Source organism: Hypanus sabinus, chromosome 11 (assembly GCF_030144855.1).
Source record: "Hypanus sabinus isolate sHypSab1 chromosome 11, sHypSab1.hap1, whole genome shotgun sequence".
NCBI classification, from domain to species: Eukaryota; Metazoa; Chordata; class Chondrichthyes; order Myliobatiformes; family Dasyatidae; genus Hypanus; species Hypanus sabinus.
The window spans coordinates 89,459,116-89,482,964 of NC_082716.1; the positions used below are offsets into that span (position 1 = coordinate 89,459,116).

A 23,849-nucleotide genomic window follows, 5' to 3' on the forward strand; every position below is an offset into this window, starting at 1 on the left:
TATAGGGATACACGATGTTCCATGTCCCTCTCCTCACATAATGTAGTTGACTTAAGTGCAATAGAAAGAGGCTCAATTGCAATTGCAAAAAAGAAGAGGGGACAATGGGTAGCCTTGGCGAGTGCCACGTGTTAAAGGGAAATAGTCAGATCGAAAATAATTTGTCTGTATACACGCTGAAGGCGAGTGATATAATAGCTTAACCCAGGCTACAAATATTCTGCCAAATCCATATTTCTCTAAAACACTGAACAAGTATACCCACTCCACTATATCAGACGCCTTCTCTGCATCAAGATAACAACCGTCGGACTTGGAGAATCACTGGGTAAATAAACCACAACAGCCAGTTGACGGATATTAAAAAAAGAATGGCGATTTTTAATAAAACCTGTTTGGTCATCTGAGATTATCTTGGGAAGGGGGCATTCTAAATGGCATGCAAGCACTCTAGCCAAAATTTTCACATCCACATTCAAGAGTGAGATGGGGCGATATGATCCACATTGAGTTGGGTCCTTGTCCTTTTTAAGAAGTGAAATAGATGCCTGTGAAAGAGTAGGGGGTAAGGAACCATGCTCCAAAGATTCCTGAAACACTTCTAGAAGGACTGGTATGAGCTTATCCTTAAATTTGTTATAAAATTCTATCGGATAACCATTAGGACTTGGGGACTTACACTCTGCGTAGCCATAATGGCATTATTAATCTTTTCCTGCCCAAGAGCTTGATCTAAATTCTCCATAACCATATAAACATTTTGTTGCATAAACATCGAGAAGGCCTTTGCCATGCCAGAAGATATTCCCTTAGAGCTAGACCTATCAAGCAGTGGGTCAATAACACAGTTCAAATCTCCTGAAAAGATTAGCCGATGGGTATTCAGGTTCGGTATTAATGACAAAGCCTTATTTGCAAAGTGGAAGCTGTCCCAATTCGGAGCAGAAACATTTACTAAAATGACAGGTATCTGAAAGAGAGATCCAGAGACTATAACAAAAGCAACCATTAGGGTCACTGATTACATCAGATGGTGTAAACAGCATACTTTTGATGATTAATATTACCACCAACCTGGACCTACTATTAAATATGGAATGAAAAACCTGACTAATCATGCTTTACGAAGTCTATTATGGTCTTCCATGTTGGCACGTGGCCTAGTGGATAAGGCATTGGTCTAGTGATCTGAAGGTCACTGGTTTGAGCCTCAGCTATGGCAGCGCGTTGTGTCCTTGAGCAAGGCATTTAACAACACATTGCTCTGCGACAACAGCGGTGCCAAGCTGCTTGAGTCCTAGTGCCCTTCCCTTGGACAACACTGGAGAGGGGAAGGCTTGCAGCTTGGGCAACTGCCGGTCTCCCATACAACCCTGTCCAGCCCTCCACCCTGGAAACCTTCCAAGGTACAAATCTATGGTCTCATGAGACTAACGGATGCCTATCACTATCATATGGTCTTCCACTCTTAAATGTATCTCTTGTAGATATAGTATATCTGCTTTTAATTGTTTCAGATGAGAGAAAACTTTAGCTCTTTTAACAGGACCATTTACATTCCAAGAAATAAATCTCATAGGGTGGCCTCCATCAGCAACACTCATGTTAATCATATCAAAAGACACACAGGGCCTACAATCCAAAACAGTGTAAGGGCACAAGTTACACACAGTAACGCACAATGAAAAGTAAGTCTGGCCAATCTGTAACGCAAAAGAATAAGCTGCCATGGTAATCACCCAAAACACTTCCCCCACTCCTTTACACAAACAACAAAAATCCCAATTAACCCCCTAAATCTAGATCTACTTTCCCAACTGACGATGATGAAGAGAACTGTTAAGTTGTGAATCCAGAGGAAGACGCTGCCTACGAGAGTTGCTCCATTATCTCACAGAGTATGGGACCACTTGATTTAGTATGTATGGATTCCCTCTCCATAGAGCCTGATTCTAGCAATGCTGCAAATGTCTTGGTCATCACTGATCTCTGCACCAGACCTTCACCACAAAGAATCAGAGAGCATTCACAATTGCCAAGGTGTGATGGGAGAAATATTTTATTCATTATGGCCTCCCAAGGAGGATACACAGTGATCACTGAAGAGATTGTGAGAGTAGGCTAATACTTGAGTTACTGGGCATGCTTGGAGATGAGGTCAAGGACCATGCCATATCACCCTCAGGGTGATCCTCAACCTTAAAGGTTCAACTGCACATTGCTAGACATGCTTGGAACCCTGAATGCTAACAAAAAGAACAAGTGGAATTTGGTACACTGCTACATCTGTACACAGAATGAAGCTACTGGCTATCCACCATATTATTTGATGTTTGGGTGTGACGCAAGATTACCTGTAGATCTTTGCTTTGAAGCCAGCAGCAAAGATTTGCCGCAGAAGGTGTATCTCAAGTATGTTTCTGACATAAAGAAAGAACTGCAAAAGCTTATGAGCTAACAGCAGTTTCTACTATCAAGCAAAACCAAGGAAACAAGAGGAGATACGATCAAAAGATTAGGTCCTCTCAACTGGTGCCAAGACCAAGCTTTAGTAAGAAATTTGTGCGGCCAGGGAAGCATAAGTTGGCCAACCACTGGGTGTCTATGTTTTATATTGTGGAGAGTCAGATGCCAAATGTGCTACTTTTCCAGATGAAGCCAGAGGATAGGAATGGTACTTGTCAAGATTCTCCATCAGAATCAACTTCTACCCCTGGGCCAGGAAGTACATGGAACTTACACCGAGTGAGAGAACTCTGCACAGAAGGAGGAGAACAGAAAGGCAACCAGCTGACAACAGTGTGATTTCAGTGGAAAGACCTGAAAAGGCACCAACCACTGAGTACTGTGCAGACTCAGAGGATAAGGAGATGGGAGTATGGTATGCTTTACCTTATGCAAACTCCCCAAGAACTGATGAAGAGATTACTGGTTCCCAACCCTGACTCAGAGGTAATGGAGAGGACTAGTGGAGAAGCTGATAATAGACAGTGAGGAGAAACTGGGCACCAATATAATTGGGGATGAAGCTGAGTTCAATCAGGTGGCCAGGGACCTGAGTCATCAGAAGGTACAAGTGATAGACCTGTGGGGGTGGAGGGTGCACCCAAAGTAAAAAGGAACAGTCACAAGAAGTGCCTGAGGCTAAAGAAGCTGACGATGAGATAAGAAGGTCTTAGACAGTCAGGAAACCTCCAGATAGGCTGGCATATGATGTACCAGGGAAACAGTGTGTTGCTCCATCCCAATAGTGAAATATGTTACTGCCATTTACAAGTGGATTGGGGGGGGGGGGCCTGAAATCACAAAATTCTTTTGAATACTGTGTTATTAATAATGGTTTAATAAGTTCCAAAGTCATGAGGACTTGACTATTTTTGGTGGGGGGGGGGAAGAATTTAATGCACTGGTTAAGATTTTTACTGTTATGCTGTGAGGTATTTTATTTTAGCAGTTTTCTGTAAAAGCAGTGTGTCCAGCCGGGAGTTTTGGTTTTGACTAAAGATAAGGAGCCATGTTACTCAATTTAGAAATGTTGTGTCAGCAAATCAGGATGCTGGGATGGAGAGAAGATTGTTGAGAGAGCTGGTCAAACAGAGAATAGTCAGGTTCATGATCTTTTGACGGAAAATGCAGAGGGGAGCAGATCAGGGAAGACACCTGGATGATCAAATCTGAAGGGAAGACCTTAATGCAAGACAAAGGAATCCAAAAAGGGAAGTTCTACATGTGATTGGTGATGAGAATTCAGCGCCATGAATAAAGTGGTATACCCAACTACGACAGACGTAAGCTCCAATGTTTATGTGCACATTTAGACTGGATTAATTGTAATGGGCCCTTTTATTTTTTTTTCTCTGTTTGGTAAAGCTGAAATTAGCAAATATACCTTCTTCATAATTTTAAACTAGTGTACTATTTCTTTTTGACTGATAATTGTCTATGGGCAGTACTTACACAGCATTTGCTCAAATCAAGTAGCCTTTAATTGGAATTCCCAACGTTCTTGTTTGGTTGAACCCAAAATCATACCAAACATAGATGTATATTGTTTAGAAAAGTGGTCTGCTCAGAAGACAGCAGAAGAGAGCCAGGAGAAATGCAGCCATGGTTGCCATCACTACCACCACCACCACTACCATATATACATGTTTCACCTGCAATAGAACTTGTGGGTCCAGGATAGGACTGTATAGTCATCAAAGATCTCACCATTAAAGGAGTGGATGTCATCATCGGATTCCAATGGACAACCGAAGAAGAAGGTCTGCTCACCACTGAGTCACATGGCTGTTAGCTGACAAGCCAAACTGACGGACAAGCACTGGTGAGGAGGTTATAGTGTTTCCTTGGGTTTTGAAGATCGCTTCTTTAAAGAAACAGTTATAGTATTTGATACTTTCCATTCTCTGCAAATGGATAAGATTCTTCAGGGGCTGAGTGCCTTATTTGAAATGAAGTTGACACCTGATGAACTATAACAACTGAGAGTTTAAAATACGTTTATAAAAAGAGCTACTTCCGATTTAACCTATTTCCCTTTCTCATGAGAACCTCATGTATGGCTCTCTTTTGGTTTCATACTTCTGGAAGAGTGTTTACTAATTTTCCAAAAGGGGGCTGAATTATGAGAATAATAATATATACAAATATGAGTAAATAATATATACATTTTTGAGAATGCCACCCTGATGCGTCGGAGGTGGGCTTTCTCACATTATACAGTACTTTGAAAAACTATTCAGCCCCACAACTATTTTCACATTTTACTGTCTCATTTTCTAAATTTGAAATATATTGAAGTAGGAATTTTGAGCTAATCGACAAACCATTATGCATCTTGTCAAATCAAAAGAAAAATTACAAAACCTGTCAACCATTTTATAAAAATTAAAAACCAAAATTGTGAGGCTGTAAAAGATTTATCCCCTTTGTAGTTACTATGCTAACTTTCATCAGGTGCAATAAACTGCATTACGTGACTGTTACAAGAATCACCCCTTGTAATAATGATCAATGAGCACAGAAAGAATCTATATTTACCAATAAGTATCCTTATTGTCTCAGCAGAAGAACATGTGAACTTACACAACCGAACACTTGTGTGCACACCTACTAAGTTTTTCTGATCTCCAATGAACAGTCAAAGAACAGAAAATATAATACCAGGTTAAAAGCAGTTTCTACTGCTGGCCACATGTTCCCTGTCATCCTGTTTCGAATCTCCACATGTCCGTGTAGTACTTCACACATGATAGTTGGTATCCTACAGTTACCACTACCAGCACACTTGAAAGATCTGCTTTTATATTATTCCTTACCAATTCAAACATTACATTCGAATGTCATTGGCTGTAAGTCATATGCCTGACATTTAACACCATTTTATTGGCTCTGCTCCAAGCCAGCATCCATTTATTGCCCTCTTCCCAGCAAGTGAAAATTGTTAATTTATGGCTCTTTGTTCTTCAGATTCAGACCCTAACAGTCAAAAAAAACTACATGTTAAATCCAACTAAAGAACATCTCACCAATAACTTCTTATTTGGAAATGATCCCTAGTTCAGTAGATTACCTGAGGCATCATTGTGTCAACTTTAAAACACTAATCAAGCCAAGCAACTAATTCACAAAATGGAGAATGCAACATCTTCATAAAATGGCAGCCTCCATCCCCAAGCACATGGCAAGAGCAAAGATAACTGGTGTCTGCTTCGACTGTCCTTGATTCATTTGATTTCATTAATTCGTAGACTGCAGTTCTTTCTGGCCAACAGTTACCAACTCACCCAAGTTTTTCAACACACACACAAAATGCTGGAGGAACTCAGCAGGTCAGGAAGCATCTATGGAACAAAGTACAGTTGACATTTAGGGCAGAGACCCTTCAGCAGGACTGGAGAAATTAAGCTGAGTAGATTTAAAGTGGGGAAGGGGAAAGGAAAACACAAGGTGATAGGTGAAACCGGGAGGGGGAGGGATGAAGTAAAGAGCTGGGAAGTTGATTGGTGAAAGAGATACAGAGCTGGAGAAGGGGGGAGTCCGACAGGAGAGGACAGAAGACCGTGGAAGAAAGAAAATGTTGGAGGAGCACCAGAGGGAGGTGATGGGCAGGTGAGAGAGGGAAAATGGGATAAAGAATGGTGAGAGTACGTGGGGTCCATTACTGGGAGTTTGAGAAATTGATGTTCTTGCCAGCAGGTTGGAGGCTACCCAGATGGAATATAAGGTGTTGTTCTTGCAATTTATGTGTGGCCTCATCACGTCAGTATATGACCCCAACAGACTCACAGGTGAAGAGTCACCTCACCTGGAAGGACTGATTGGGGCCTTGAATGGTAGTGAGGGAGAAGTTGTAGGGGCAGGTGTAGCACTTGTTCTGCTTACAACTGCCAGGAGGGAGATTAGTATGGAGGGACGAATGGACAGGGGAGTTTCGTAGGGAGTGATCCCTGAGAAAGTTGAAAGTGTGGGGGGAGGGAAACTTGAGCTTGATGGTGGGATACCATTGGAGATGGGGGAAGTTCTGGAGAATTATGTACTGGACGCAGAAGCTGGTTGGGTGGCAAGTGAGGACAAGAGGAACCCTATCCCTGGTAAGGTGATGGGGTACAAGCAGACATGCATGAAATGGAAGAGATGCATGCAGCTGAACAAGACACTTCACCTGTGAGTCTGTTGGGGTCATATACTGGGTCCGGAGTTCCTGATGTGGCCTCCTGTATATTGGTGAGACTCGACATAGATTGGGAGACTGCTTCGCCATCCGCCAGAAGAAGTGGGATCTCCCAGTGCCCACCTATTTAATTCCACTTCCCATTCCCATTCCGATATGTCAATTCGTGGCCTCCTCTACTGTCATGATAAGGCCACACTCAGGTTGGTGGAACAACACCTTATATTCGGTCTGGGTAGCCTCCAATCTGATGGCATGAACATTGATTTCTCAAACTTCCAGTAACAACCCCCCCCCCCCCCAATTCACCATTCCCCATCCCCTTTTCCCTCTCTCACCTTGTCCTTACCTACCCATCACCTCCCTCTAGTGCTCCTCCCCCCTCTTCTTTCTTCCATGGCCTTCTGTCCTCGCTATCAGGCTCCCCTTCTTCAGCCCTGTATCTCTTTCACCGATTAACTTCCCAGTTCTTTATTTCATCCCTCCCCCTCCTAATTTCACCCATCACCTTGTGTTTCCCTCGCCACTCACCCATCTTTTAAATCTATTCCTCATCTTTTTTTCACCAGTCCTGCCAGAGGGTCTGGGCCTAAAACATCAACTGTACTTTTTCCCATAGATGCTGTCTGGCGTGCTGAGTTCCTCCAGCATTTTGTGTGTGTTGCTTGGATTCCAGAGCTGCAAGTTTCTCTTGTTTGTCACCCAATTAATTGATGTAGAAAATTGGATGATCACCTGTTTTCAATTAATTCATAAGAATAAATACCCACTCCCTCTCTCTGTAAGGTCCAATAGTATGGTAGCTTTTCAACATACGAAACCAAAATGAAGACAAGTCAAGGAAATGATAATAGAGAAGCACAAATCTGGAGAAGGGTACAGGACCATCTCAAAGCACATATCTCGGAGTTCAGTGCAGTCCATCATGAAAAAAGAGGAAAAAATATGAAACCACAGCCACAATGTTTAGGTCAGTCTGCCCACCTGAACTTAGTTGCTGGAGAAAAATAGCATTTGTATGAGAGGCTGCTGTGACACCAACAGTCACTCAGAGTGAGGTACAAAAGTCAGTGGCTACAACTGGAGATGAAGTTCATGGTTCCACAATCTCTAAGGCCTAGTACAAAAGGGTATCTAAGAAAGAGTGGCAAGGAAAAAGCCCTGGCTAAAACAAAAGCATACCCTTGCCTGTAAAGACTTTGCAAAGCATCACTTAGAAATTACTGTGAAGATGTGGAAGAAGGTCTTGTGGTCGGATGAGATGAAAATGAAACCTTTTGGCTTTATCACTAAACAGTACGTGTGGTGTAATTCTAATTCTGTGCATCAGCCAGGAAACACCAACCCTACTGTGAAGTATGGTGGAGGCTGCGCCATGCTTTGGAAATGTTTTTCAGAAGCAGGGACAGGAAATCTGATCAGGATTGATGAGAAGATGAATGCTGCTAAAGACAGAGAGATACTGGATAAAAACCTGTTTGTCTTTGCTAGAAAGCTTAAATGGGGGAGAAAGTTGATCTTTCAGAAGCACAACAACCCAAAGCACACTGCCAGAGCAACCATAGAGTGGCTTCAAATGAAGAAAATTGATGTCCTTGAGTGGCCGAGTCAAAGTCCTGATATTCTTGAATATATATGAATATCAATTTATATGTGGTCATGGTGGTAATCTATTGTTCGGCAAGTAAAGAATCATTTCTTCATCTGGGACCTAATAGGTGACTATTCTGAGTTTAAATCTGCTGGTGTAGCCACCCCATGCATACTCAGCATCTATCTAGCCAGTTCCTCTCAAGATCTTTTATTTTTCATTGATATCAGCTGTCATTCATACAAGCGTCAATGAATAATTGTCAACAATCTCTATTTATGGGTCATTCACGTTGTCCTAGAAATCAGTCCAGAGAACTTACATTGCACTACCAGCCCCTAAATATGGAGATCAAAACTGAATGCATATACCAGGAAAGGTGCCACCAAAGTACTGTCCAAAGGTGGCACAAATTCCTTTTTTACTGATTGCATCCTGTTACTTGCCATTTTAAGAAATTGAATAACTTCACTTTTTTTCCTATTTTATAGTTTATATTCATATTTCCCCTTCCCTCCTTGCTTAATAGTATCTTTTACTAGCTTCTTTGCCACTGCTATCCTTATCTTCCATCCTTATAATGCAATTCATTGCCTATCTTTGTATTGTCAACATTCCTTATATGTCACCTTGTTCATGTCATACACTAGATCTGGTCAATTTGTTTATTACTGTTCTGAGTCCAATGGCTGTGTAATGGCTAAATTACCAGACCAGTAAATGGAAGGGCTGAATGAACAATCCAGAGAACCAGCTTCAATTTTCGATGGCTCTGGAATTTAAATTATACACATAATCTAGAATTTAAATTCTGCAAATAATCTCTAATTATTTAAAAGAACAGTCATCATAAAGACAAAAAACTACTAGTTTGTCACAAAAAAATTTACACTTAACTGCTTCATTGGAGGAAATATGATGTCCCTATTCAGTCTGTCCTTTATGTGTTTCCGGATCCACAAGTGTGAATGCTCTTAAATACCCTCTGAAATGTTTACTCAGTTTGAAGACCATTAAAGCTGGGCAATAAATATTGGCCTTGCCAGTACACATAGATCTGGAAGAAAACAAATACATAAAATATTCTGGGTTCCTCTTATTTAATCAATTAATTTTAATATTTGCATATTTACAGTCTTTTATCATGTATTTGTAAAACTTTTTTCATACTAATCTCTTCAATCAGCTGTCAGTCATTTTCTCCCTTGTGAATCAATATCCGTTTCCTTTTTTGAAATACCTTGAGATGTTTTTCTGCAAGTTAATTTTTTTGTTTCAAGCTGGACTGGTGCTGTAAGAAACATTAATCCAGCCTTCTGTGTACAAAAAATTGCATTTCTTTAATTCAAAAAATTTGCATTGTTTTAATTTTTTCAGTAATAAACTGTTAAACAATACACCTTCCCTGCTTATTCCATCATCATAGTCTTATTAATGTTTTTAACTTTTCTGTTATTCAGTTCAAATCAAGTTTAAGTAAGAGTGTTTCTGTTGTGGGTTGGATGGTAATGATGGCTGATGATCCAGAGCATCCAGATGTTTTCCAGCTTACAGACTCTGAAAAGGGTGAGTAATGGGTGGAAAAAGATCTATTTTCATCTCACTTCATGTCTGTTTCAATGTCCCTACATAACTGAGTACTGGCAAATGAAATGTTTTTATGTATTTATAATTACTCAAGTTCTTTCCAATTCTTAATGGGATAATCAGTTTTCCTGCTGCAAAAAAAAACCTGTTGAAGTTGAATTCAGTACTGTGTCAGAATAAAATAACATTGCTCTATCATTTTCCCCCCTCTCATCTTCATTTTCAGGGAATTCTTACAAATTCCAAGCTGGTAATAGAGAGAATGCAATGCTATGGTTTAAGCATTTGAGTTCTGCCTGCCAAAGCAACAGACAACAGGTACAATCACTCTCATGATTGATAGTGTGTAGATTCACGAATATTAAGACAAGATCGTAACAGATTCCAGCAAGTGCAGAATAGATCATTTGGGGTTTACTTTTTCATAATTAAGAATATATCTTATTTTCATATTTTAAAAGAAGTTACTTTATCTTTCCATTCTATGATAACATCCAGTAATTCTCTTTGTCTAACAGTAAATAACAGTCACTGGAAGAATGCAACTTCGGAATGATCTTTAAAAAGTGCAGCTTGTAAACTTCAGGGGGGGAGGGCTCAAACAATATAAACAAAGCAAAAGGAAATCTTACTTGGGCATCAGGTTACTTAGTCACTCAGTCAAGTTTTTTTCACATGACTTGCTTTAAGGGCACATTCTTCAGGCCAGCTGTATCCAGGGTTACAAGTGAACTATAGTCATCTCAGTATAAAACACTATTTCTACTTTTACTTGGTATTTTGTGATTCATTTGAATATGTTTTTAGATCATCGAATTTCCACTCTTACAAGCTGTTAGATTTGTTCAGCACATACTTGTGAGAAAAGACAACCCACAATTAAGCTTAAATTATAAAGAACAGAAACTTGTATCCGGTGATCTTTTTAGGCATTCTGCTGATCCTCATCCTTACACTGAACTTTATTGAAACAATAGGAGGATGAGAATAGAGAAGTGATTGGGTAGGAGAGTTAGAGTGACAGGAGATTGAGAGTTCAGGGTAATGGTAGTGGATTGAAAGTTGATGCTGCTGCAAAATGATTAATGGTTGTCCTTAAAGTACAGAAAAACAAAGTCAAAGTTGAGTTTATTGTCATATGCACAAGTACATGTATGCACAGGTGCAACAAGAAACTTACTTGCAGCAGGTTGCTAGCCATGAGTTATTATGTTAAATGATACAAGTTCATTGTTGTTTATCTGGAAAACACGTTGGAGCTGTGTAAAGTGAGAAGATTGGAACTCAAGTGTTTCCAAAAGGTCTTCTTGTAGGTAGAATACTGTCCAGTGTAGGTTTAGGAGTGTCCACAAATATTGCAGCTGACAGGCTGTAATGATCCTGCTCATGATCTCTGGTGCTATATAATATTTTAAAAATCAGCTCTGTAATTTAAATGTTTCTGTTCTGTTTTGGGTCATTCATAATAAAAGAATACTGAAAATGTTATAATTGGAATCTCCACAGTGCCTTGGACTTTATCTGTTGAGCTTTCATAGCTTGTTTTACAAATGCTTTTTCCATCAATATTGAAATTTTACATCTGTGTTTGATAGGCTAGACTAAAACAAACACTTCAAATTTCTGATTTCAGTGGAAATTGAAATAGTAGAGACCAGTAGATTTAATTACCTTGAATTACGTAAATAAGTAGTGCAAATAGAAAGCAAAAACAAGAAAAGTAGTGAGGTAGTTTACATGCAGAAATCTGATGGCAGTAGAGAAGAATCTGTTCCTAAAATGTTGAGTGTACGTGTCTTCCGGTTCCTATACCTCCTCCTGGATGAAGGCAATGAGAAGAGGGCATGGCCTGGGTGATGGGAGTTCTTAATGACAGATGCCATCTTTTTAAGTTATCGCCTTTTGAAGATGTCCTCGATGCTGGGGAGGCGAGTGCCCATGATGGCAGTGAGTTTGCAACATTCTGCAGCTTTTTCCAGTCCTGTGCGGTAGCCTCTCACCCCCACCCTACCCCACCCCCAGACTGTGATGCAACCAATTAGAATGCTCTCCACGGTACATCGCTAGAAATGTGCGAGAGTTTTTGGTGACTTCTAATGAAATATAGTGCTGTTGTGCTTCTTTGTAATTGCATCAATATGTTGGGCCCAGCATAGATCTTCAGATATGTTGACACCCAGGAAATTGAAACTGTTCACCCTTTCCACTGCTGATTCTTGTTAAGGACTGATGCGCATTTCCTCGACTTCCCCTTCATGAAGTCCACAATCATTACTTTGGTCTTACTGACACTCAACCAGCTGATCAATCTCACTCCTGTACACCTAGTCACCATATGAAATTCTACAAATAATAGTTGTGTCATAGGCAAGTTTATAGATTGTGTTTGTGCAGTGCCTAACCACACAGTCCTGGGTATAGAGGGAGTAGAGCAGTGGGCCAAGCACACATCCTTGAGGTGCACCAGTGTTAATTGTCAGTAAACAGGAGATGGTATTTCTGATCTGCACTGACTGTGTTCTTCCGATGTGGAAATCAAGAATCCAGTGCAGAGGGAGGTATGAGGCCCAGGTTTTGAAACTTGTTGATTAGTACTGAGGGTATGATAGTATTGAATGCTGAGTTGTAATCAATAAACAGCAGTCTGACATATGTATTGCTATTGTCTAGATGATCCAAGGCCGAATGGAGAGCTAGTGAGACTGCATCACGACGTACCTATTGTTGTGATAGATGAAAGTAAATTTGAAGTAGTATTTCAGGAATTATCACTTAGATACAAGACTTTAAATATAGATGAACTCATTTTCACCTTCTTTTCCCGAATATAAAACTTCCAGTTAAGATGGCACTACTGAATGTGTGCACCAGCTTCTGGTAGTCAAAAAGATAAGAAGTCCACTAAAAATACCTTTACTGTTGTACACAGTATTAAATTATCGCCACAAACAGTGAAGGGACGAGCAAATGTGAGACAAGTTTGTGGGATGAGCCAAGTTCATGGGGTGTTGCATAATTGTTGCAGATGGAGTTCTGATGCCCATACAGCTGGCCCAGGTGTGAGGTTGGATTGCTCTGGGTGCCAAAATAAGTTGGGGCACAGGTAGAGAAGTTCCAATGCTCATTCAACTGGTGTAGGAGCGAGGTTGGATTGCTCTGGAAGCCAAGCTGATCTGAAGAGCTTGAGAGAGGCTTCAGGCTGGGGAGATAGAATCTGGGCCTGGATTAATTCATTGGGCAGTGTGGTCTAGGCCCGGAGTCTTTCGCAGTTCCATCATTGGGTATATTCAAACACTGGCCCAAATAGACTGAAAAGATAGAGTGTTGGATGGGATGAAAGCCAATTTCACTTGTTCTCCGCAATGTTCATCTTCATAGTGCTGAGGCTATGAAGACTGCTCTAGCTGCTGTACTCTGTGCCCACTAATATGATGAACTAATAAGTAAGGCCTTGGGTCGACTCCAGGCTGCTCCAGGGTTCAGATCTGAGGACTCAGTTTTGGTTCAGAATGCTGTTGTTCACTTCAATTGTTTGCATGATTTCCTTCCCATTGTCTTGCACATCAAGTGTTTGTCTTTTTATTTTTTTATTTTTACTCTTTTGTTTTCTTTAATCGGGTTCTTTCAGGTTTGTTGCTTTGTGGTTACCTGTGAGCAAGCATATCTCAGGATTGAATAATTTATACATTCTTTGATAATAAATGAATCTTGATATGATCCTTGCAGAGTGTCACACCGCAGGTTTTGGTGAGAATCACATACCCTTATGAAGGTGTAGACTTCAAAAATCAGACAGTAGTCCACAATGACACATCCAGTATAAAGTGTGCCAGAGATTAAAACCTTTTAGAAAAATTGCAAAAATATTTACGGTGTAAAAATGAGAATAAGAAAATACAAATATATACCATCAGCCCTGTAGGGCTATAGCTCTAAAACACCAGTCTGAAGCAATACACCACACTATCTTTCCTTTTAAAACAAAATGAGCCTTTAAGTAGGAACTTCCTACTCGTGGAGAAAGGGGATTGTCCATTCCTTGGAGTGCAGGGGGAAGTTGATACCATGAGCTTGAACAATTACAGAAAAAAACAAAACACAGGTTTTCACATCATTCTAAACAATCATAGATGTCCACAAGTACATTCATCACAATAAGATCACTATGATAATGTGCAACAAAAATCGATCAATGTTTAACCATTTTCCAGGAGCCAGCACTTCTCCCCATCCTGCAAATTGAACTCTTCCACTGAGCCAGCATTGAGCATGTGCCACCACATACAGGCACCTTTTTTAAGACACTCCACCTATCAGTTGGGTTCTTCGTAGGGCAGGATTTGGGATGTTCGTGTCTCAACTTGGAGTTGAGATTGGTCACTGGGTTTCAGATGGTGTTTCTGTCTTTGCATGAGAATTATTAGCAATCCTCTGAGCCTTATGGTGGATAGAAGACTCTCAACCATGCAGGGTTATCATCTGTTCAGATTCTGCTGCTGCCTTAAAGGCTAGAAAAGGGGATAAATCAAAAGCTTGCCCTGACATAGTTATTGAGATTCTCTTAGTTTTGTTTAGAGTAGGAAAGATGGGTTGTGAAGTTAGATTTACATGGATACCTGGGCATGCTGGGGTGGAGGGAAATGAAATTGTGGATGGCATTGCAAAGTCTTCCTTACAGATCAGGCAAGTAGGAACTAGAATACTCCTAGGCAGAGCAGAATTGAGAAGTAGGATAAAAAAGGCATAGAGAAGAAATGGCAAGAGTATTGGAAAAATGAATTAAAGGGAAGGCATTTCTTTTCTAGTCACCCTCTAGTTAAAAAGGTCTTGGACTGCTACTCTTTAAACCTTAGAGATATGGTGAAATTAACAAGACTTAGGTTGAGGCATTGTGGGCTAAACTATTACTTAAAGATAATAGGTAAATATTCAACTGGATTATGTGACTTTGCTGAGTTGTAATCGATATAAAATTGAAAGAATATTGCTCAAGAGGCTGTCTGACTTAGATTTATTTTGTTTTATATTAAATCTTTGTTTGGCCACCAAGAGAACCAGCATCTGATTGAAAAGTTTATTATTCTGTTTCTACATGTGACCAGTTTATATTTCAGAATTTGAGTTTCTTGAGATTCTGTAATTAATTGTACATCCTGCGGAGGGTGGTAATACACCTAGATGCATCTAAACTGGAAGAAGAAGAAGAAGAAGAAGAAGTAGTTGTTGTTGTTGTTGTGTTCCTTCAAACTCCTGGCTGGCTCAAGGAATGGTGGTTGGTAGTGTTGTCTGTGAGTGGTGTGGGGATGTTGGGAAATGGTTGTAGGTTCAGGTAAGGTGGAGGACCTGGAAAAGGAACTGCAACTGGAGGGTTAGGGTGAGGCAGAAGGAGGTTGGAAAGAAGTTGAATCCAGATCTGGAAAACAGAAAAAGAAACATAATACTGAAATGCTTTCAGGCAATGGAGAGGAAGGAATGGATATTTTGGGAAAAAAAGGGAAAGAAGACTTCAAGAAGTTTAAATTTGAACTGGAACAATGGCCCTCCATCAATCCCATTAAATTAACTACAGAGCTATCTCAACACAGGGTCATCTACTAGAGACCTCAACCTTGGAATCACATGTTCGTTGCCATTTTTGTTATTATTTGCGTTTCTTGGCTCTTACTTGTTCAGGGAGTAGATTGATTAAGTTTTATTCTAATTTCAATGATACATTGACAGATAAATACAGATGGCTAAAGACAAGGTAAAATTCATTTCTTTAAATGTCAATGGCCTATTAAATCCAATCAAACGTAAGAGAATTTTATCCAAAATGAAAAAAAGAACAAGCCCATGTAGTATATTTACAGGAAACTCATTTAAGTGAAAATGAGCATAAAAAACTAAAGAGGCTTCACTAATCTGTTTTTCTCCTCATATAAATCAGGACATAGGAGAGGAGTTGCTATTCTTATCTCAAGTAAGTTAAATTTTGAAAAAAATATTCGAAATGGGAAATAAAGAGGGCAGATATATTCTGGTAAGGGGGAATATAGATGGCAATTCAGTTACCCTGAATTGAGTTCCTCTGGGAAGTGATATTGGTTTCTTTCAGAAAATTACTGATATTATAATAACAGAAACAGAAGGTCTCCTGATATGTGGGGGAGGCTTAAATTTACAATTACAACCAAACTTAGACTCTTCCAATAGAAAAACCTATGAAACAAAATCTTTACATAAGAAGGTTAATACACTTTTTGAGGATGTTGGTTTAATTGATCTATGGAGGGACCTTTTCCCTGACAGAAGGGATTACACTCATTATTCTGCTCCCCATTCTATATATACAAGAATAGAATATTTCATAACATTTGGAAAAGACAAAGACAAAATAAACACCTGTGGAATTGGGACAATAGATGTAAGTGACCATGCACCTATATATTTATCTGTTAATTTTGCCCTACAACCAAATAATACTATTTGGAAACTAAATTCAAGTCTACTCAATGATCCGTACTTTAAGGAACAAATTATAAAAGAAATTGGTCTCTACTTAGAATTTAATGATAATGGAGAGGTTTCACCTCCCATTTTATGGGATACTCAAGGCGGTCTTAAGAGGGAAAATTATAGCAATATCTTCATATAAGAAAAAAATAAGGAATAAAACATTACAAAATAGGCTGATATAACAGTCTGGGCAGTATATTCATTTTAATAGACTTAATCCTTGAACTGAGACTGAAAAAAGGAATCAGGTTCCATCTTGCCACATCTTCCTTAATTTTTTATATAAAGGCTGATAATTACATTCTGATAATTTTGCCAAATCTTTTGGGCATAATGATGCCCAAATATTTGAAAGACTCTGTTTGCCATGCCCAGAGATATCTACTTCCAATTTCTCTTGGTGGACTATAGTTATATGAAAGTAATTGAGTTTTATCTATGTTGATCTTACATCCTGACAATTGACCATATTGTTCAAAGGATTGCATCAATTTAGGTAAAGAGTATGTTGGTTGCCCTAGGTAGATAAAAATGTCATCCGTGGAACAAGCCAATTTATGCTCTGTCCCTTTAATAGTAATTCCTCTGATATCTTCATTTTGTCTGATGTATTGAGCTAATGGTTCCAAATATAATGTCAAGAGTAGTGGTGACCAAGCACAACCTTGTCTCGTGCCCCTTTCTAGGGTAAGACTATTTGATAAATATCCATTGATTTTAATCCTAGCAGTGAGGTTGTCATATAGTGTCTGTATAGTTTTAATAATTGTGTCTTGGAAACCAAATCTATGTAAAACTCTGTAAAGAAAATTCCAATTAACTGAATCAAATGCCTTTTCAGTGTCCACGCTTATCACTATTGCTTTGATTTTTTTTGTATATGATCCATAATGTGAAGTTTCCTTCATATATTGTCTTGTGTTTGGCGTTGTCATATAAAACCTGTCTGATTGTTACATATCGGTATGGGTAGAAACTCCTCTAATCATTTGGCCATGATGGAGGTAAATAATCTATAATCCACATTAAGAATGGATATTGGTCTAAATGACCTGCATTCCTTACCTTCTTTCGGTTATAGCTGAGATTATCGCTTCCTTCCAATTGGGTGGCATTTGTACCTTTTTTAGAGCCCAGTTCAGCGTGGGGAGTAAAACAGGAATTAACTCATTTTTAAACTCTTCGTACCATTCTACCGTATACCCATATGATTCTGGTGACTTGCTTAATTTAAGCCTACTAATTACAGCTTTTAATTCAACTTCAGCTATGTCAGCAGTCATCATTCTATTTTGTTCTTCGTTTAAAGTGGTTAACTCAAGAGAATTCATTAAGTTGTCAATTTGGGTTATGCTTCCCCCTGGAACTTTGGAATATGCAGTTTTGTAAAACACTTCAAAAGCTTCTTGAATTTCACTTAGCTTTTTTTTTATCTTTTTCATTCTTGACTCCCTAATTCTATGAAATGTATTTTCTGCTATCCATTTTTTCAGTTTCCACGCCAGTATTTTCATAGACTTAGATCCACTTTCATAATCTCTCTGTTTCAGAAACATTAAATTTTTCTTGATATTCTTGAAACTATTAATTTCATTCCTAATTTTTTTAATTTCCCTTAATGTATCCTAATTTCCCTTAATGTATCCTGTGCCATATTCAATTTGTGTGTTTTCTCTAGTTCCTTCAGTCTATTTTGTAATCCCTCTAATGTTTCATTCCTTATTTTTTTCTTATATGAAGATATTGCTATAATTTTCCCTCCTAAGACAGCCTTGAGAGTATCCCATAAAATGGGAGGTGAAACCTCTCTATTATCATTGAATTCTAAGTAGAGACCAATTTCTTTATTAATTTGTTCCTTAAAGTATGGATCATTGAGTAGACCTGAATTTAGTTTCCAAATAGTATTCTTTGGTTGTAGTTCAAAATCAACAGATAAATATATAGGTGCATGGTCACTTACATCTATTGTCCCAATTCCACAGGTGTTTATTTTGTCTTTGTCTTTTCCAAATGTTATGAAATATTCTATTCTTGTATGTACAGAATGGGGAGCAGAATAATGAGTGTAATCCCTTCTGTCAGGGAAAAGGTCCCTCCATATATCAATTAAACCAACATCCTCAAAAAGTGTATTAACTTTCTTATGTAAGGATTTTATTTCATAGGTTTTTCTATTGGAATAGTCTAAGTTTGGTTGTAATTGTAAATTTAAGCCTCCCCCACATATCAAGAGACCTTCTGTTCCACTACCGTAATATCAGTAATTTTCTGAAAGAAATCAGTATCACTTCCCAGGGGTGCGTATATATTCAATAGAGTAACTGAACTTCCATCTGTATTCCTCCCTACCAGGTTATATCTGCCCTCTTTATCTCCCATTTCAAATACTTTTTCAAAATTCAGCTTACTTGAGATAAGAATAGCAACTCCTCTCCTATGTTCTGATTTATATGAGGAGAAAAACAGATTAGTGAAGCCCATTCTCTTTAGTTTTCTATGCTCATTATCATTTAAATGAGTTTCCTGTGAATATACTACATGGGCTTGTTCTTTTTTCATTTTGGATAAAGTTCTTTTACATTTGATTGCATTTAATAGCCCATTGACATTAAAAGAAATGAAATTTACTTTGTCCTTAGCCATCTGTATTTATCTGTCAATGTATCATTGAAGTTAGCAGAATAAAACTTAATCGATCTACTCCCTGAACAAGTAAGAACAAGAAATGCAAATAATAATTAAAAAGGCAACGAAGGTGTGATTCCAAGGCTGAGGTCTATGGTGGATGACCCTGGGTTGAGCTAGAGGTAATGTCTAGCTGTGGGTGTTAACCCCTCCTACTTGTGAGTTGACGGGGCCCCCCTTGCACAGTATTCATAAAAGTCAGTGAACAAATCCATTATACAGTGAACAGATTCCTGTGTACTCATCCTATATATATATATATATATACACACACACACACACACAGACACACACACACACACACATATATATATATATATTATATACATACACATATATATATTCTCATCTTGGTGGGAAAAAGGAGTAAGTGAGCAAATAAAGAAGAATAACTGAGTAATATAAAATACACATTATAATAAGTATTTCTCGAGATAGGTATATTACCGTCTACTTTTGCTTCTGTTTAGCTTCGTCTCCTGCCTTCTCGATTCTTGCACTATTTCCCAAGCAGAGCGGGATAATTCCTGTGCCAGGCTTTCCCTCGATTTGATCACGCTGACTGGCAACCCTCTGGCCTTCATGTCTGTAGTCGCCTCTTCCACTGTCTGATACAGTTGGATCCCATCTTGATAAAACACTCGAAGTTTAGCAGGGTATGGAGTTTGAAATCTAATCTTTTCTTGCTTTAGTATTCGCTTTACTTCAGAGTATTCTTTACGTTTCTGCAGGACTGCGGGGGGTGGCGTAATCTTGGTCGAAATATAATAATTTATCATCTAAAAACACCCTCTTCTGATCCCAGGCCCTTCATAGAATCTCCGCCTTGGTACTGTATTGAAGGAATTTTATTATTATTGAGCATGGCTTATCTGTTGTGTCTTGGGTAGGCCTCGGGATGATCACGCGATGCGCCCTCTCAGTTTCCAGCTGCATAGTCCAGTGCACCACGCAGCAACTTTCCAACAAACTCCGTCACAGACAAACCCTCTGCTCCTTCGGGAACGTTGTATATTCTGATATTTTTTCCGCCGTGATCTTCCCTCCAGGTCAAGCAGTTTACCTTTTTGTTGATTTAATATTTTTATCATCTTACTTAATATCCATTCCACGTTGTGCTCAGGATCTTCCACCTTCTCAATTCGAGTCTCTGCCACTGCTATGTTTTTGATTAACATTGGCGAGCTCTGACTTAATATCATGTAGCTGGTGTCTTATATCTTTCTGGAACTCCCTTATCGCTTTCAAAATTTCAATCGTATTTGCCGCTTCGCCTGAATGAGGCCCAGTGTCGGCCTCGCTAGCACGCAGTCGGGTAGGAGAGCCACTCGCTGCACTCCTCTCGTCCGCAGGCTCCGCAGTGTCGCTTTTTTTATTTCCGTTCTTTTCCCCCATTCTTACCCCTCTTATGGGTTAACAGGGCAAAATATGTGTTTTTCTGGAGGAGCTAGTGACTTAAGCTGCCATTCTCGATGATGACGTCACCAGGACCTCTATCAATTTTATCCCTTTCCATAGCTATGCTGAAGCTAAGGGAGTTGTGGTCACTCTCACCAAAATGTTCCCCCACCAAGAGGTCTGTCACCTGACCAGGTTCATTACCCAGAACTAGATCCAGTATAGCCTCTCTCATCAGCCAGTCCACATACTGTGTCAGGAATCCTTCTTGAACCCACCTGACAAATTCAGCCCCATCTATCCCCCTTGCACTCAGGAGGTACCAGTCGATATGAAGGAAGTTGAAATCACCCATAACTACTACCCTATATTTCCTGCACCCATTCTAAAATCTGCCTGCTTATCTGCTCCTCGGTGTCCCGAGGGCTATTTGGGGGTCTATAGACTACTCCCAGCACAGTGATTGATCCCTTCCTATTTCTGACTTCCACCCAGACTGACTCCGTGGACACTCCTTCTGCAGTGTCCTCCCTTTCTATAACTGTGATACTATCCCTGATCAGCAATGCCACTCCCCCCCTTTCTAACTCCCATCCTATTCCTTTTAAAACACCTGAACCCCAGGACCTGCATCATCCAATCCTGCCCTTCCTCCAACCAAGTTCCAGAGTAGCATGTTGCCCTCACAGGATGAAGGATGTCTCCAAGCAGTTGAAGAATGTTAAGGGAAAGGGCGAGTAACCAAAGCATCCACAGCGGTACCAATGAATTGTTAGATAAAGGAATGAATTCCTGCAGAGTGCATATACGGAGTTATGCAAAAGGTTAAAAAGCAAACCCTCAAGGTCTATAGTCTCTGGATTACTCCATGTGTTAGTAAGGATAGGAGTAGATGGGTTGAGCAGATGAATGCATGACTGAAGAGGTGGTTTAGGAGGATGGGATTCGCGTTCATTGAGATCTCTTCTGGGGTAGAAGGTAACTGTATGAATTGCACCTGAAGCTAAATAGGAGGAGAATCCAATATCAAGATTCATTAGTGCCATTTTGGGAAGGTTTAAGCTTGCCTGGCAAGGGTACAGTATTTGTTTGCTTTCACTTCTAAATTTGTCTTCAGTGCAGCAGTGAAATAAATAACTTCAGTTGGCAGGACACATAAGAACAGATTATGGAGTAATGAAGGCCAGTAATGGGATTGTAATATTGGAACTATAAAAAAAAATATTGTTGAGGGCTAGTCTGGGAGTGTTACCTTTTTGATGAGGGAGAATATCCTGGTAGTACTTGGAGAGGAAATTCTTGTGGGATTGTCTCATGAGAATATATGGGTAGAATTTAGAAATAAGGAATTGGAATTGGTTTATTATCGTCACATACCCTAAGGTAAGATGAAAAACTGTTTTGCATGTCATCCACACAGATCATATAATTATAACAGCGCATTGAGGTAGTACAACAGAAAACAGTAACTGAATGCAAAATAAAGTTTCAGAACTATAGAGAAAGTGTAATGCAGGCAGCCAATAAGTTGCAAGTGCCATAACGAGATAGATTGTGAGTTCAAGAATCCAACGTAACATAATAGGTGACCATTCAGTAGTCTTATAACGATGGGATAGAAGCTGTCCTAGAGCCTAGCGGTACATGTTTTCAGGCTTCTTCTGCCCATTGAGGGTTGTGTCAAAGAGAGAATGTCTGGGGTAGGTGGGGTCTTTGATTACTTTGGTTGCTTTACTGGAACAGTGAGAATTGTAGGCAGAATCCAGAAAAAGAAAGCTTTGTTCCATGATGTGCTGAATTGCATCCACAACTCTGCAGTGTCTTGCAGTCACAGGCCATACCAAGCCCAAATGCCAGCTTTGGTGCATTGATAAAAATTGGTGAGGGTCATGAGTCTTGCCAAATGTCTTCAGTCTCCTGTAGAAACACAGGCACTTAGTGAGCTTTCATGGCTGTGGCATCAACATGGTTGGACCAGGACAGGCAATTGGCCAATCCTAGGAACCTGAAGCTTTTAACCCTCTTGCATCATTGATCTAAACAGAAGTGTGCGTGCCACCTCCCTTCCTGAAGTCAATGACCAGCTATTTTGTTTTGCTGATGTTAAGGGAAATGTTGTCGTGACACCATGCAACTAGGCTCTCTGTCTCCTTCCTGTACTCCGATTCATCATTATTTGCAATTTAGCCCACTATGATGGTATCATCTGCAAATGTAGAGCAGATTCTGGCCACACATTTGGGAATGTATAGAGAATGAAATAGGATGCTGAGGATGCAGCCTTGTGGGGCAGCATTTGAGAATAGTCATAGTGAAGGTGTTGCTGCTTATCCCTACTGATGGGTCAGGAAGTCGAGGATCCAGATGCAAAGGAAGTTGCTTAGCTTAGCTCCAGGTCTAGGAATTTGGAGGTGAATTTGCATGGAGTTAATAGTTTTGAAGTTGAAACTGTTATCAATAAACAAAGGTTTAATGTAGGTGTCCAGAGGCCTGAGAGATGGCACGTGCTGTAAACCTGTTTTGGTGCTAGGCAAACTACAGTGATTCAAGGTTGTCTGATAGACTAGAGTTGACATGTGTCATGACCATCCTCGCCAAGCACTTCATGATGATGGATGTCACAATCACCTATGAAAGTCATTATGGCACATTGTCATATTTATCTTGGGTACTAGGATGATAGTGGTCTGCTTAAACCAAATGGGAACCTCAGATTGAAGCAGCAAAAGATTAAGAATGTCTACAAATACCTCCCCCTCCCCTAGTTGTTCTACGCAAAATCTGAGGACATAGCCTGGACACACCATCCAGGCTAAATGCTTTCTATGTCACTCTTTGGAACACATCATTTATCTGCAATGGTAATTGTGGGTTAGATACACTGGAGGCTTTGGGGTGCAAGGTGACATTGCAATTCCCTCCTGTTCAAACATGCATAGAATGTGTTAAGTTCATAAGCAAGGGATGCACCATTGTTGGTGATGCTGGTTCATTTGGAACTGATTTTGCCTAATGGCATTCCTGATAACTGATGTTATATCTCAATTTCTTGGAGTCAAACAATTTAAATGATGTATGAGGTTATCATTTTGATGGGATTGTACAAAAGGTGCCACAATAGCAGGAATTAAAGGAGCAAATATGTAGGGAGACTACAAGGGTTGTAACAGAAGGTGATTATAACTTCCCTAAAACTTGGTGGGGTGGAATTTGTTACATATGCCCAGTAAAGTTTTCTCATGCAATAAGTAGTGATTGAAACACTTAGGGACCTCTGACCATAATTTGCGATTTAGCCCACTATGGTGGTAACATCTGCAAATGTAGAGCAGATTCTGGCCACACAGTTGAGAGTCTATAGAGAATGAAATAGGATGCTGAGGATGCAGCCTTACAGGGCAACAGTGTTGA

At 39.6% G+C, this 23,849-nt stretch overlaps 1 protein-coding gene across 6 annotated transcripts in view; it reads left to right on the plus strand.

Moving 5' to 3' along the window:
- Positions 1-23,849, plus strand: part of ralgps2 (Ral GEF with PH domain and SH3 binding motif 2) — a 542,667-nt gene that overhangs the window by 509,522 nt on the left and 9,296 nt on the right. For 4 of the 6 annotated variants that reach the window (XR_009514828.1, XR_009514826.1, XR_009514829.1 and 1 more), the window contains 3 exons: positions 9,728-9,833; positions 10,081-10,172; positions 19,511-19,696. The exons of 1 other annotated variant lie outside the window; for it this stretch is intronic. Coding sequence is in view for 1 of the 5 variants with exons in the window: in XM_059984872.1 (XP_059840855.1) it covers positions 9,728-9,833; positions 10,081-10,172 (198 nt within the window). In the remaining 4 variants the exon portion in view is untranslated. The remainder of the gene's footprint in view (positions 1-9,727; positions 9,834-10,080; positions 10,173-19,510; positions 19,697-23,849) is intronic. One more of the 6 variants, XM_059984872.1, reaches the window with a different exon arrangement.